Here is a 13,247-nt window from a genome sequence, read left to right as displayed (position 1 = left end):
CATCCACAACACATCAAACAATAAACATAATATTTCAATGCATTTCCTCATTCTATGTACACAATATCGTCAATCAAATCAATTCATTCACAACTCATATATTTTCAGATAAATCAATATTAGCATGAACCACAAATTCATGTAACACTAATACCACAAATAAATGGAACATATATAGATAATACTAGTTATTTACTTACCTCAATTTTATAACGTTTCTTTCTACTCAACCGCTAATTGTCAGTCCTTTCACCTCACCTCCGTATCCTATAATGAGTTATACCATATACAATTAATATATCGAGAATATCGTAATTTCTTTAAAATATAATATTAAATATTATTCGTACAATCTCTAATAATTCTTCAATTTTCCATTTCTATCGAAGTACAAATCTTCGTTTTTCCTCTTTATTAACATACCATTTATTAAATATAATTTTCAGAATGTTTCTATGAATTTTCTATCAATTTCTCGCTATTATACTCTTTAATTGAACAATAATACATATAATTGTGTATTTGGTTAGCAATTCCGATGGAATTATATAATTTGACTATAGCAACATTCAAATCTAATAAATTTAATAATCTAATTAACCAACGATATCATTTTTATATCCAATTTGATATTTAATTCGACACTATTTGAAATAGCCAAACTCGTAAAATATTCCGATTAAATGGTGTATCGCTTAGTATAAACAACATTTAATAAACGGATTAATTAAATAATATAATTATATAAATTAATAAAGAATAAAATCTAAAATCCGTACCTCTGTTTCCTCCGTAATTGTGCACGTCAGTGTCTGTGTTTTGTTTGTCTAACAATGACTTTCAATTTAACATATATATATATATATTTAGTGGGTGGTGAGGCGGTGGGCCTTTCCTCTAATTCATATATATATATAATATTATATCACTACTAAAATACATATATATATATATATTATATTACTTACTCAAAATTATATTATATATATAGATTATTTACATACATATATAATATTATTATTATTTTATTTATTTAATTAAATTTTCTCAAAAATACCATTTACGTCCTTCCTAATTTTCTTAATTAATATAAATTGTCCCAAAATATTATAACGAACTCCAATTTAATCCATTCAAATGTTATTATATTTTAATTATGGCCCATAATTTATTTATTAATTAATTAAATTTCACAAAAGAATTATCAATTAATCCCCAATTATATATTATAATTTTTGGGGCGTCACAATTTTAATCCCACACTCAGGCCAATTCACACATTTAGTCCCATATGTGGATTTTTTTTTTATTTCAGGACCAAAGGAGGGATTCCATTAAAAAATTGAGGCTGGCGTTAAGTTTTTAAAAATTGAAAAGGGTGCAAAGGGTATTATAATAAGTGAAGAGCGGTGCCTAAAGGAATTCCAATAAGACATCCGTGTATAATGTCGTTACAAAGAGAGTTACAACATGTGATATTTTACTTAATATAAGCGACATCGTATTGGTTGATCGTGTATAAGGCTGTTAAAAAGGATATTCCAAACATAAAATTGACGTCGTTTTGCACCTCTCGCTCGTAAAGTCGTTTCTAAAAGTATTCCAAATAATTAATTATTTTTTATTAAAATGTACAAAAGAAAATCCGTACTAAACAATTTAATATTGTAGAAAAGTATCCATTGTGTGAAATAATGCAATTGAAATACATAAAGACAATTATAGTGGACATTGATATATGTTCACAGTATGCAATAAATTATATTCATGAATATTAGTATTACATTGATGTAACTATTATCTTATATTTTTCAACTGCATGGATTAATCGGGCAATCAAAATTCAAATCAAACCGTTAGATATAATAAAACTTACAGTAGAATAGCCTTATAGGTGTACGGATGTTGAGATATAGTACCCAGAACATAAGAGTAATCATTTAAGACGGTGTATTATTCAATTAGGCCAAGTGATTTCAAATCATACCGTCTGATATGCTAATGGACACAGTCTTATATATATAAATTAAGTATGAATTGGGTGCTCGAATTTTAAGATATTGTAATTATAAACATAGGTTTTTGAAATAAAACAAGGGTGTAACGGCTTTTTAAATAGTTCTACAATTTTAGTGTAGTACCGACTTTTGGTATTGCTTTTGTAACGGCCAACTGAATAAAAAGATTCTCCCCAAATTTTTTTATTTTTTCGCCATTAACATTATGTGGATCGGCTTTTGTAACGGCTGCTTAAATTATGCACGTTACAAAAGTTCATTTTCCTTCACTTTTGCAGATGGCACCAAAAGTTTGCCGCCATAATTTGGAACAACTATTGCAACTATTTGGTTTATATTTGACCGTTCCAAAGTAAATATTTTTTTAAAAATAATTTTTTTAATTCAATATTGCAAAATTAAAATATTTCAAAACAAAATACTAGATTATGTAGCCGCATATTCATCAATTTCATAATCCTCGAAGCTATCTTCATCATCCTCGTCTTCTTCATTATCTGTTTGACCACGTTGCGTCCGTAATGTACTTGCACCCTATTGTTGTGCAACTAAATGATCAACAAAGATTCGTATACCATCGGGATCATTGAAATAGTACATCTGACCGTCCGTAGCAACTTTATGGACTGGTATGACCTCCTCCGACTAATATGCGATATCAGTTCACCGAGACTCATCAACTACTCTCTGAGCCTTGGTTTTGCAAACAACCATCCAATCCACTTTTACTCTTTTCATACTTCGGTACTCTGTGTAGTACACTTGTACTGCTTGTTGTGCCAGTATGAATGATTCGTCCTTTTGGTGTACTTTTTTAAAGTTTACATCCACGAGGTGGTAACGGGCGTGTACCTTCATGCCTCTTACTGGATCGACCCAATGACACTTGAACACGACGTGCAAGTTTAGAATAAGTTGGTATGTCAATTGAATGATCTTTCTGATTATCCAATAAAAGTCATTATCCTCGTCTGTATACGATGAGCTTTTCACAAACACCCCAAAATTCATGGTTGACTTACCGACGTTGTGACGTTTAGTGTGGAAATTGTAACCATTCACAAAGTAGCAAGGGAACATCACCATCTTTGCATTGGGACCCCAATAATGACACTATAGAGCTCGTTATGTGTATAGTTCAACTCAAGATAAACCTGCAAGTTCATATATTACAATTTTGTATATAGCACAAGAATAAGTTTCTACAAAATCAATTATAAAAAAAATGTATAAACTTACACGTCGTTTGAACCAATCCTTGAAATTAGTTGATAGAAGTTGATTAATAATCGGGTTGTCCGAATGGTGGTGCTGGTATATTTCATTCAAGAATGATCTATTTGGAAATTTAGTTAAATTATAAATATATATATTTACACACACTTAACGTGTATGTTAAAATAGCAAAGTAGAAAAATAAAAACTTACGCATAATATGGCCTAATCACCTCACACTTGCACAATATATACGTCTCAATCATGCAGTGTTATGATCTATTGAGCCATCTCTTCTTGAGGCCCTACTAGCTCGGCCAGGGTAGTTGAAAGATAGACCGCCGGATTTTATCTTCGTTGCTCTTGAGATCATCGTTCCTATGGGCCATGCTTCATGGGAAAGAATGTCCAGCTCAAAGTAGTGAGAAGAAAATAAGCCGATTTCTTCGATAACGTATACCTCGACAATGGTTGCCTCGACATGTGCTTTGTTCTTCACCTTTTTCTTCAAGTCAAGTAGGAACCTTTCAAAGGGTATATCCACCTGTATTGTACTAGCCCCCCAACGAGCCTCGTATGGCAGGTGAACAATGAGGTGCTGCATTGAGTCGAAGAAAGCTAGAGGAAATATCTTCTCAAGATGGCACATGATGACAACAACAATGTGTTCCAACTCATGTAGCTTGGTGACATCAAGCATGGTCGAGCATATGCTCTGGAATAATATACTTAACCTCATTAATGCGCTCCATACATGCTCAAGAAATATCTCACAAAATCGAGATTAATTTTTGGATGAATACGTGACAGTCGTGGCTCTTCATGCCGTGCATCATCAGTTTAGTCATGTCGATACAACGGGCAATGTTAGAAGCATATCCATCGAGAAACTTAAGACCATGAACCCATTCACATATCCTTGTCTTCTACTCCTTCATAAGGGTATAGACCGCTTCAGGCATAGAGTTCGGTCTTTGTTCGTCCAACTCAAGCTCCGGCCGATCCCATATGATCTTCAAGTCATTCCAGTTACTCAAATTATCCTTCGATTTTTCCTTTATGTCCATCACGATGTTGAATATATTGTCAAACATATTTTTTTCAATGTGCATGACATCAAGATTATGTCGGATCAGACGCGTTATCTAGTATAGAAGATCCCAAAAGATGCTTTCTTTGTGCAATTATGGTCGCCACCATAGCCGTAAGGGAATGCCGATGGCTGTTCAACTGCAGGACTGATGTCTGCAACACAATTGCGGATCTGCTCTCCTGTCAGCCTTAGACGTGCAATCTTATATTCCACACGATTCTTTGTAAAGACTTTCTCGATCTTTTGGTAGGGATGATCCTCCAGGAAAAACTGTGTATACCAGTCAAAGTAGCACGCCTTCCTACCGTATTGCAGATGGAATACCTGTGTGTCATCCATACAAATTGGACACCCCATAATACATGCGGTACTCCTTCTAGACGTCATCCCATAAGCTGGTAGGTCATTAACAATCCGCCTGGATAGCCACCAAACTAGCAACTGACGCCAATTAAGATTGAAAAAGCTTATAAGCTTAATCAATCACCCTCTAAATATAAGTAAAATTGAAAAAAAGTTGCAAACAACCAAAAGAGTAAACCCTTTGTCGCCTGAGATGAAAAGTATAATTTTGTTTAATAATATACAATCTTGTTGTTTCAGGTCATACTCTCAAAGGCATTCTATCATGTGCCAAGTTCAAGACATGACACGACAACATCACTAAATTTGAACAATTTAGTGATACTAAGTGAATAAACAGACTATCTCAGAATACCCATGACCTTTTTCTTGGAAGCAAAAATACTAAAACCATCATCTGAATAATAGTAGTCAGTGTATCCTCCAATTAAAAAAAATAAAACTAATAAATAAAATCCTTATACATCCAAATCAATAGCACATAATGACTCTAGTAGTAAAAATATATCGAAGAATTAAACTTTAATATAGTTACCAACCCCAGTACTATTCTTCGTCCATCGCTTCCTCTAAGTCATCTGCAAGTTTTATATTATAGAGAATTAGTGACTAATCGTCCAGTAAATAGCTTCCTTTCTATTGGCTTGAGCATGCACAATTATATAATATCATAAAACAAGTAAAATTTATTTATGAAAGGTTTCAAAAAAATGAGTAGAAGAATAGTGGAGACATGAACTTGCTATGCACTTAGTTTGGTTCAGACGTGGCAAAACTATTATAATCTGACTAAACAAGATTTGTTTTATGCTCGAAAATATAAAAATCAACTAGTTTAATTAGTCAGTTCCTTAACTTTTGATCCACTTATCATGAGCAAGATGTCGTTTTAGCCTACGGCTAAGCCCCACTTAACACCAGTAGGTGGGTCAAAACATGTTATCACAGCTATAGCCATGTCATATTTAACACCTATAGACGGGTCAGAAATATTGTTAATACTGTAGTAGTGCCGCACTTAACACCAATAGGCGGGTTAGAAAATTTTAAGACAAGCCCCTAAGTCCCAACATAATCTTAATAAGTTTCAAGTAATAATTTTATTTATAATTCAACTAAACGGTAATAGAAAATTTCTACGATTTCAACAGTATATACATATACTAACAAAATGAAGACATATTTATACACAATGCAAAAACACTCATACGTATATAATAAGCATGCTCGAAACGAAGTATGTATACATATATAAAGAAAAGAGTTATTCGAGGGCAAAATCCTTTGATTTGAATAGGAATTTTAAAACAAAAAAGAATAAAAAGGAAAATCCACTTGCCGATCTTGTTAGTTCGACCAAGTGAACAGTCTAGTCCAAATGAATCATACATGTCCTAAAAATTAAATCTTATTATTATTATTATTATTATTATATCTATCGTGTACATATATATAAAAATTGAATAACTCGTCACATCATCTGATAACTTTATATTTTAGCTATTAGTATTATACCTACGTAAAATATGTACAGCAAACCCTCTCATAATCTAATAACTACAATAATTGCATTAGAGATTAACTTATTAGTAAATAAATTAACAATGCTACTCAGACTCAAAATATCCGATTATTAAAGGTGGTTACTAGCAAACATAACAAACAAAACAAAACAAAGTCAGACGCAAAATTCCACCTATTCATAAGCAAATTTTAGACTTGAATTACAAAAAGTGCAAGTAAATCTCCTGTTACAAACTTTTTTCCATTTTATACTTGATTCAACATATATATATATACACGTGTATGTTGAATGGATTAAAAGATGCAATTGAATTTTTTCAGAGCAAGTTTAAATTCCTAAGCAATGTTTCTGATAACATCTTCAATGAAGACATTCTGAGCATTATAAGAAGATCCACCTTCCATTAAAGCCATCCTGCTTTTGTTCTTCATCTCCTTCACCTTCTGCCTCACCCCACTTCCACTCTCCACCACCATCAGCCCCCTTATCGCTGCCTCTATCTCCTCCGCACGCACAATTTCTGGCGGGTTCTCTCCCCCAAAGTCCTTCTTGTAGTCTATCCTGATCGCCTCGGCCATCCCCAGCTCCTTAACCAACTGAAAAGCATTCAGCTGCTGCTCAGCATACAGTGGAAACGTAGCCATCGGCACGCCAAACGACACGCTCTCCAATGTCGAGTTCCAGCCACAATGCGACACAAAACCCCCCACCGCTTGGTGGGACAGCACTGCCACCTGCGGGGCCCATCCGATCACTTTCCCAACCCCTTCCGTCCTCTCCAAGAACCCTTCTGGTAGCACTTCATTAAAATCTTCATATTCGGTCGGCAATTGCATCACTCCCTTCTGTCCCGGCTTTCTTAAGGACCACAAGAAACGGCTACTACTGTTCTCCAGTGCCAACGCGATTTCTTTCACCTGGGCTTCCTCGAAACTCCCCATAGTCCCAAAGCACAAGAAAACAACCGAGTTTTCGGGCTGATCGTCCAGCCATTTCTTGATATCTTCATCAAACGACTGATCAGAAATCGATTTCATAATCGGGCCTACAGGATAGACTTTTGGTTTCTTACTGTCAGCTAGTAGAGATTCAATCGCATAGGATTCAAGCTCGTAGAACGTGTTCACCATAATCCCTTTCGTTTCTGTCAGTCTCTTGAAGCAGCTCAAGAGGATAGTGGACATGGGACTTCCGTCCAGAGCTCCTGGAGGCAACACTTTTGCTGGAACAGGATTGGAGAAACATGGGACAGACAATTCAACGTCGGAGGATTTGTACTTCGTTAGATCTTCATTCTGCTCGAACACAAGCGAGACAAGATGGTAAGACAGGCCAAGTGCAGCGGCACCAGAAGTGAAGAAAGCGTAAGCGGGGAGGTTTAATTCGTCTGCGACTTCTATTAATTTAGTGCAGAACATATCAAGCACAAGGCCTGCCACCTGAGAACCGGAAAGACATGGCTGTTTGATTAGATTCGAGACTATGTCTCTAATATGTGTAATTTGATTATCGATGAAATCAAACATTTTGGACAAAGAGGTATCGTCTAGAGTTGGGAGGTTTATGAACCGTAAACGCGAATCTGAGGAGATGTTTTTCGTGTAACTGTCGACAGCACGGTCTGTCGGAAGCTTCATGATGAGTACGGTGATGGAGAGGCGGCCGTCGCGGTCAAGGAGGAGCTTGGCCATCTCCACGGTGGAGACGAGGTGGCTCAGCCCCGGAGAGGGGACGAATATCAATTCAGCGTTCTTCGTTCCCATGATCACTAATGGCTGTTTACTTGGAGTTTGTTGATGGGATAAGATAAGGCGAGGGACTTCAGGTTGGCGTTGCCCGGCAGTTACGTTTGTGACTGTCTTTCTTTATACCTTTCTTTAATTTTTGTAAGATATCCAATAAATATTGTTGATTGGACTTAAGTAGCAACTAACTATTACATGTTAACCATCCCACAGAGTGGATTGTATTGGATTGGAATTTTTATTCTAACTTATGCTAATTCTTTCATTTCATGTAATATATGCACACTATGTATATAAAAATCATATTATTTATTTTATTCAATAAAAAAATTTATGCATGTTATATGTATATATATATAAAGATAGAACATAATTCAAAATAAAAAATTCATGAAGAAATTGTAATATTAGTGCTGTGCTGCACAAGATTTTTTAATAATCTTACAAGAAATGAAGTGATTCTATATCAAAAATTAAGGGACTGTAATAATTAATTCTAACAAAGAAAATATATATATATATATATATGCTATTTCTAATTCTTCTAAACTACTTAAACGATGAATAATTAATTCTAACAAAGAAAAAATATATATATGCTATTTCTAATTCCTCTAAACTACTTAAACGATGAATGATATATCTAACTAAAAGATAAATAGACAAATCATATTGAACATGTTTAATTTGCTACAAAAGATCTTAAATATTTATCAAAAAAATTACTAGGGGAGAGTAAAATCTAAAAAGAATAGCATAAGAGTAACATGTAAATACTAATCCAAACTTCAAAAAAATAAATATATAATCTCAAATGAATATCCTTAATTTTATGAAATTAAAAGTGTCGTTGAAAAACTTAAACCAAGTGGCTTTTCGATTAATTGATTTTATTTTTATATTAACATTCAATAATTATTTTTAGATTATAAATTTTTAAATAATATAATGGATGTATTTTATCCCGAAGTAGTTCTTGAGGATGTACTTGTGCAAGTTAATGAATTGATTTTTATGTGCTTGATATGACGGGAGACAATTCTCCCAATTCCACATCCATTTTGCTAGGAAGACCATTCCTTAAAACCTCAAAAACCAAAATATTGATGTCGGAATTCTCTCTATCGAATTTGATAATGAGGTTATGAGTTTTAGCATTGGTGGTGCCATGCAATATAATGATGTGCATTTTGTTTTTCTCATTGAATTTATTGACCCTTGGGTGCAAGAAAATAGTATGTTTGATGGTGAGGGAGCATTTAAGATGGTAATAAAAAAAGCCTCACCTCAAGTCCAAAAACTTACAATAACAAAGTCTTTCATGACAAAATAAGTTTGAGGGGAAGTTATCAATGAACCGCTAAGTTCTCCTAAATCCACACCATCACCGGGTGCATTACATAGAAGAAGGGGATTTAGATTGTCCAACTCATTTAAGTTAAAGCACAACAACGTCTAGCCAAAGACATTAAAGAAATGTGCTTCTTGGAAGTCAACCCATGTTCTTTTCTTTTTGTTAATTATTTTTTCCTCTCATTTAGCTTCTTGTGAGTGTTGTGATATCCAACGTTGATTTTTTCAAGTCATGGTGAACATACATCAACCCTATAGTTAGGTATGAGCAGCCACAAGGGACTCGTCCCTCTCATTCTCGATCTCATAACTCTCGAGCTCCCGCAGTTTCACCACTTACCCCCTTATCACTAAGGGACGGTCTCTTTCTCCTTTTCTCTTATTTTATCGTCCTAAATATGCATGCTTGCCACATTGGGGACAATATGGAATTAAGTGACAGGAGGGTGTTTTAATAGAAAATGAGTCTTAGTGGATTAATTGCTGGACTATTGATGTCTTGGAAAGAATGAACTCCTTTTGCCATCTTGAAAAATGATTTTTTTATTGATGCTTGCTAACCTCTCCATGTTTGTTGAGTGATTATGAGAACTCAATTTCTTTTTGTCCACATGCTATCTTTATGACATCTAATAATTTCTGACAACATACGGTTAAGAAATTGTTTTTGCAAAATGGTGATTTGATTTGAAAATTGAATGTGGAAATTAGTTGACATAACCTACCTAGAGAGGGATTTTGAGCCTATAAACTCATGAAAATCTACAATTTTTCTTGTCTTGAGAGACAATGCTTCATGATTTTGTCTTCCTAAAACTTGCATTGAACCATATCGAGGCCACATCTCGTACATACACTTGAAAATGTTAAAGGCACTAGGATAAAATCCCTTTTGGCTTAAAAAACCATCCACATGTAATTCCCCTTAGTAAGTCCATTTGAGCATTATACGCCTTAGCATGGGCACGCCTAGTCGTTTCTTCAAATCTGTCCAAATTTTCATCTTGGTTCTTTTATTCATTTTTCATTCTATTTTTTTTTAATAGACTAATGTTGTAAAATAATATTTAATTAGCAGTATTTTGATCACAAAATAGATCAAAGTATCACATGAGATAAGAACAAAATGCTATCCTATCAAATATACCCCCACTTAACCCTTTGCTCGCCCTCGATGCAAAGAAATGGAGATAAAAAAGGTTGAATAATATCATTCCAAACTTCATGGATCGCAGACAAAAGTACCGAAGCAAACATCGAGTTAAGTGTTCAAAGAATGGTACACCACATGATAAAAGACAACTCAACAAGTTTCAAACAAGTCTTCACAATCATCAAAACTTAAGCATGGAAAAACAAGTAAACTATGCTCTCATATCTCCCAATCTCTCAAGTATTTGAGTGTTTCGCTCAAATGCTTGCTATGAAAATTGCTTCACCATAGGCTTGATTATACACCAAAATCTCGACCACTTAGAAATATGCACACACTTCGAATCAATAGTTCTTATATTTTGATTGTAATGGGGCTTTGGTTTAGGGGTAGGAAGAATTATGAAAAATGAGGTAAAAATCCAAGGAACTAAATTAGAGCACCAAGTAATAGATGTAAGGAATCCAAGCTTCTCAAAATTGATTTATCTCATGCTCTAATTTCATATCAAACTTTTCTCGTCTTGAGCTATGCCTTTATTTTAAAGAGAGAGTATTCTTTTTCTTCTTTTTTTCATGCCTTTCTCAATTTTTTTCTTTTTTTTCTTGATTTTGATTTTTTTTTCGGAGGCATTTTTGTCTTTCTTTTCTTTTTGCCATGTTTTTCTCTTTTTCTTTGTTTATTTTGCATTAAGGCATAGAATAAAATTGTCACTTGACATGTTAGCTCATAAACCTGTATTACAATAATTGAGATATTCCCACACATAAATGTCAAAACGCATACTTAGAATACATCTTATTTTTCTTGACACTCTACTAGTCCTTGGAAGGGCCAAACAAGTGTAATAAAAAGACGGGTAGAGTTTGTTTATACTTGAGGTTTTATAACAAGGAATTAAGGCTTATAAGGAATTTCATGTGGGTGGTCTTTTAAGCCAAAAGAGTTTTTATCCTAGTGCTTTAACATTTTCAAGTGTATCTATAGAGATGTGGCCTCGATATGGTTCAAAATAAATTCTAGGAAGACAATTTCATGAAGCATTGTCTCTCAAGACAAGAAAATTTGTAGCTTTTCATGAGTATATAAGCTCAAAATTCCTCTCTCGGTAGGTTATGTCCACCAATTTCCACATTTAATTTTCAAATCAAATCACCATTTTGCAAAACAATATCTTAACCATAAGTTGTAAAAAATCATTAGATGTACTCTTATCACACATCACCAAATTATACCTAATTAGCCTAAGTCTTTGATCATAAAGATAACATGAGGACAAAAAGAAATTGGGTTCTCATAATCACTCAACAAACATGGAGAGGGTAGCAAGCATCAATAAAAAAAATTATTTTTCAAGATGTCAAAAGGAGTTCATTCTTTCCAAGACATCAATAGTCCAACAATTAATCAATCAAGACTGATTTTCTGTCAGAATAAACATCAAAACACGTATCATTTTGATAATACTGATAATTGAAACTTATTATTAAATCTAAAAATAGTGAAAATCTCTTGAATTTTTATTTCTTTTATAAGAAAACTTTTATACCCTTATTGGGGTATATTTTTAGATTATACCCTTAAAGGGGTATATTGTTAATTATTTATTAATAAAATTTCTTATAAAAATAATTCAAAACAAGGAGCTTTTGTCTAAATATTTTTATTTTACTATTGACTTTTCTAATGTTATTGTTTTTTTATATTAATTAATTTAATAAAAGATAATGAAATATAATCATTAGTGAGTGTGAATACAAAAATTTAATTTTTGGGAATATTTTTTATTTAATAATACCAATTAAATATAAAAAGTGAATTACAAATACTAGAAGTAAATAGTTTTCTTATCAATTAAAATAATTATTATCAATTTGTTTTCAAAGTATAATTATATAATGCTAATGCTTCAATTAAAAAAATATAAATAATATCATGAACTTAATATTTGAATAACTAACTATAAACAATATATTTACCTCTAAAAATATATTTTTACACGTGCATCGCAAGTCATGTTTCCTAGTATTATAAAAAAGTGTGAATAATTTGGCATGTTTTATGTTTCTTCTTTTTCTTATGATTTCAATAATAACCTTTTTATATAATAATTTATTGCTAAAATATGTATAGATCACTAGCAAGTGTACTAACTATGAACTAGTATGATAAATATCAATTTCACGAGGATTTAAATGAAAAAAGTACCAAAACTACTATAACTAATCTGCAATTATTTGGATGATCGAGAATCAAGTGAAGGATTATAACTATGAAAAATAATTACTAATTAAAATAAAACAAACGAACATGTTGGAGAAGATTAAGGAATGAGAAAGATGCAAAGGCTATAGGTCAACCTAATTGATCCAACGAATACAAAATTTAACAGATTAATCTAAAAGTAAGTGTTTTCATATACTGAGATTTTTTCCAAGATAGTTTCATATACTCTCTTGAATTATACCAAAACTATTATTATCAAGGAAATAGTGGATCTTTCACTAAACTCGTAACAATAATGTATTAAGATCCATGAACAATCTGTTCAACCAGATGAATCATGCCTATGTGTGTCAACATATCATTCAATTCACACTACAAATTACCCTATCCACTATGCCGAATTCCCTTCCAGTTAATCAATATAATTAACTTAATCTAAGAGTTGATCAGACTCTCAAATTATAAGAACAAGCACAATAATTTGCAAACACAAGAAAAGTCTAAATTTGCACAAATAACACAATGAATCGATTGTTTCAACAATCGTTTCGGGATC

At 32.9% G+C, this 13,247-nt stretch overlaps 1 protein-coding gene across 1 annotated transcript; it reads right to left on the bottom strand.

The window, feature by feature from the left end:
- Positions 1–6,370: 6,370 nt before the first annotated feature.
- LOC105178642 (putative UDP-glucose flavonoid 3-O-glucosyltransferase 3) lies at positions 6,371–8,178 on the bottom strand. Its single transcript, XM_011102152.3, has one exon. The coding sequence runs from the start codon at positions 7,975–7,977 to the stop codon at positions 6,550–6,552; it is 1,428 nt and encodes a 475-aa protein (XP_011100454.2). The 5' UTR covers positions 7,978–8,178; the 3' UTR covers positions 6,371–6,549.
- Positions 8,179–13,247: the final 5,069 nt, after the last annotated feature.

Source organism: Sesamum indicum, linkage group LG12 (assembly GCF_026168435.1).
Source record: "Sesamum indicum cultivar Baizhima isolate 11 linkage group LG12, ASM2616843v1, whole genome shotgun sequence".
Lineage (NCBI taxonomy): Eukaryota > Viridiplantae > Streptophyta > Magnoliopsida > Lamiales > Pedaliaceae > Sesamum > Sesamum indicum.
Note: the sequence above shows the minus strand (reverse complement) of the source record. Positions and strands in the feature narration are given on the sequence as shown.

Coding starts and splice junctions, on each gene's coding strand:
- LOC105178642 (XM_011102152.3), bottom strand. CDS start 7,977: ATGGGAACGAAGAACGCTGAATTGATATTCGTCCCCTCTCCGGGGCTG.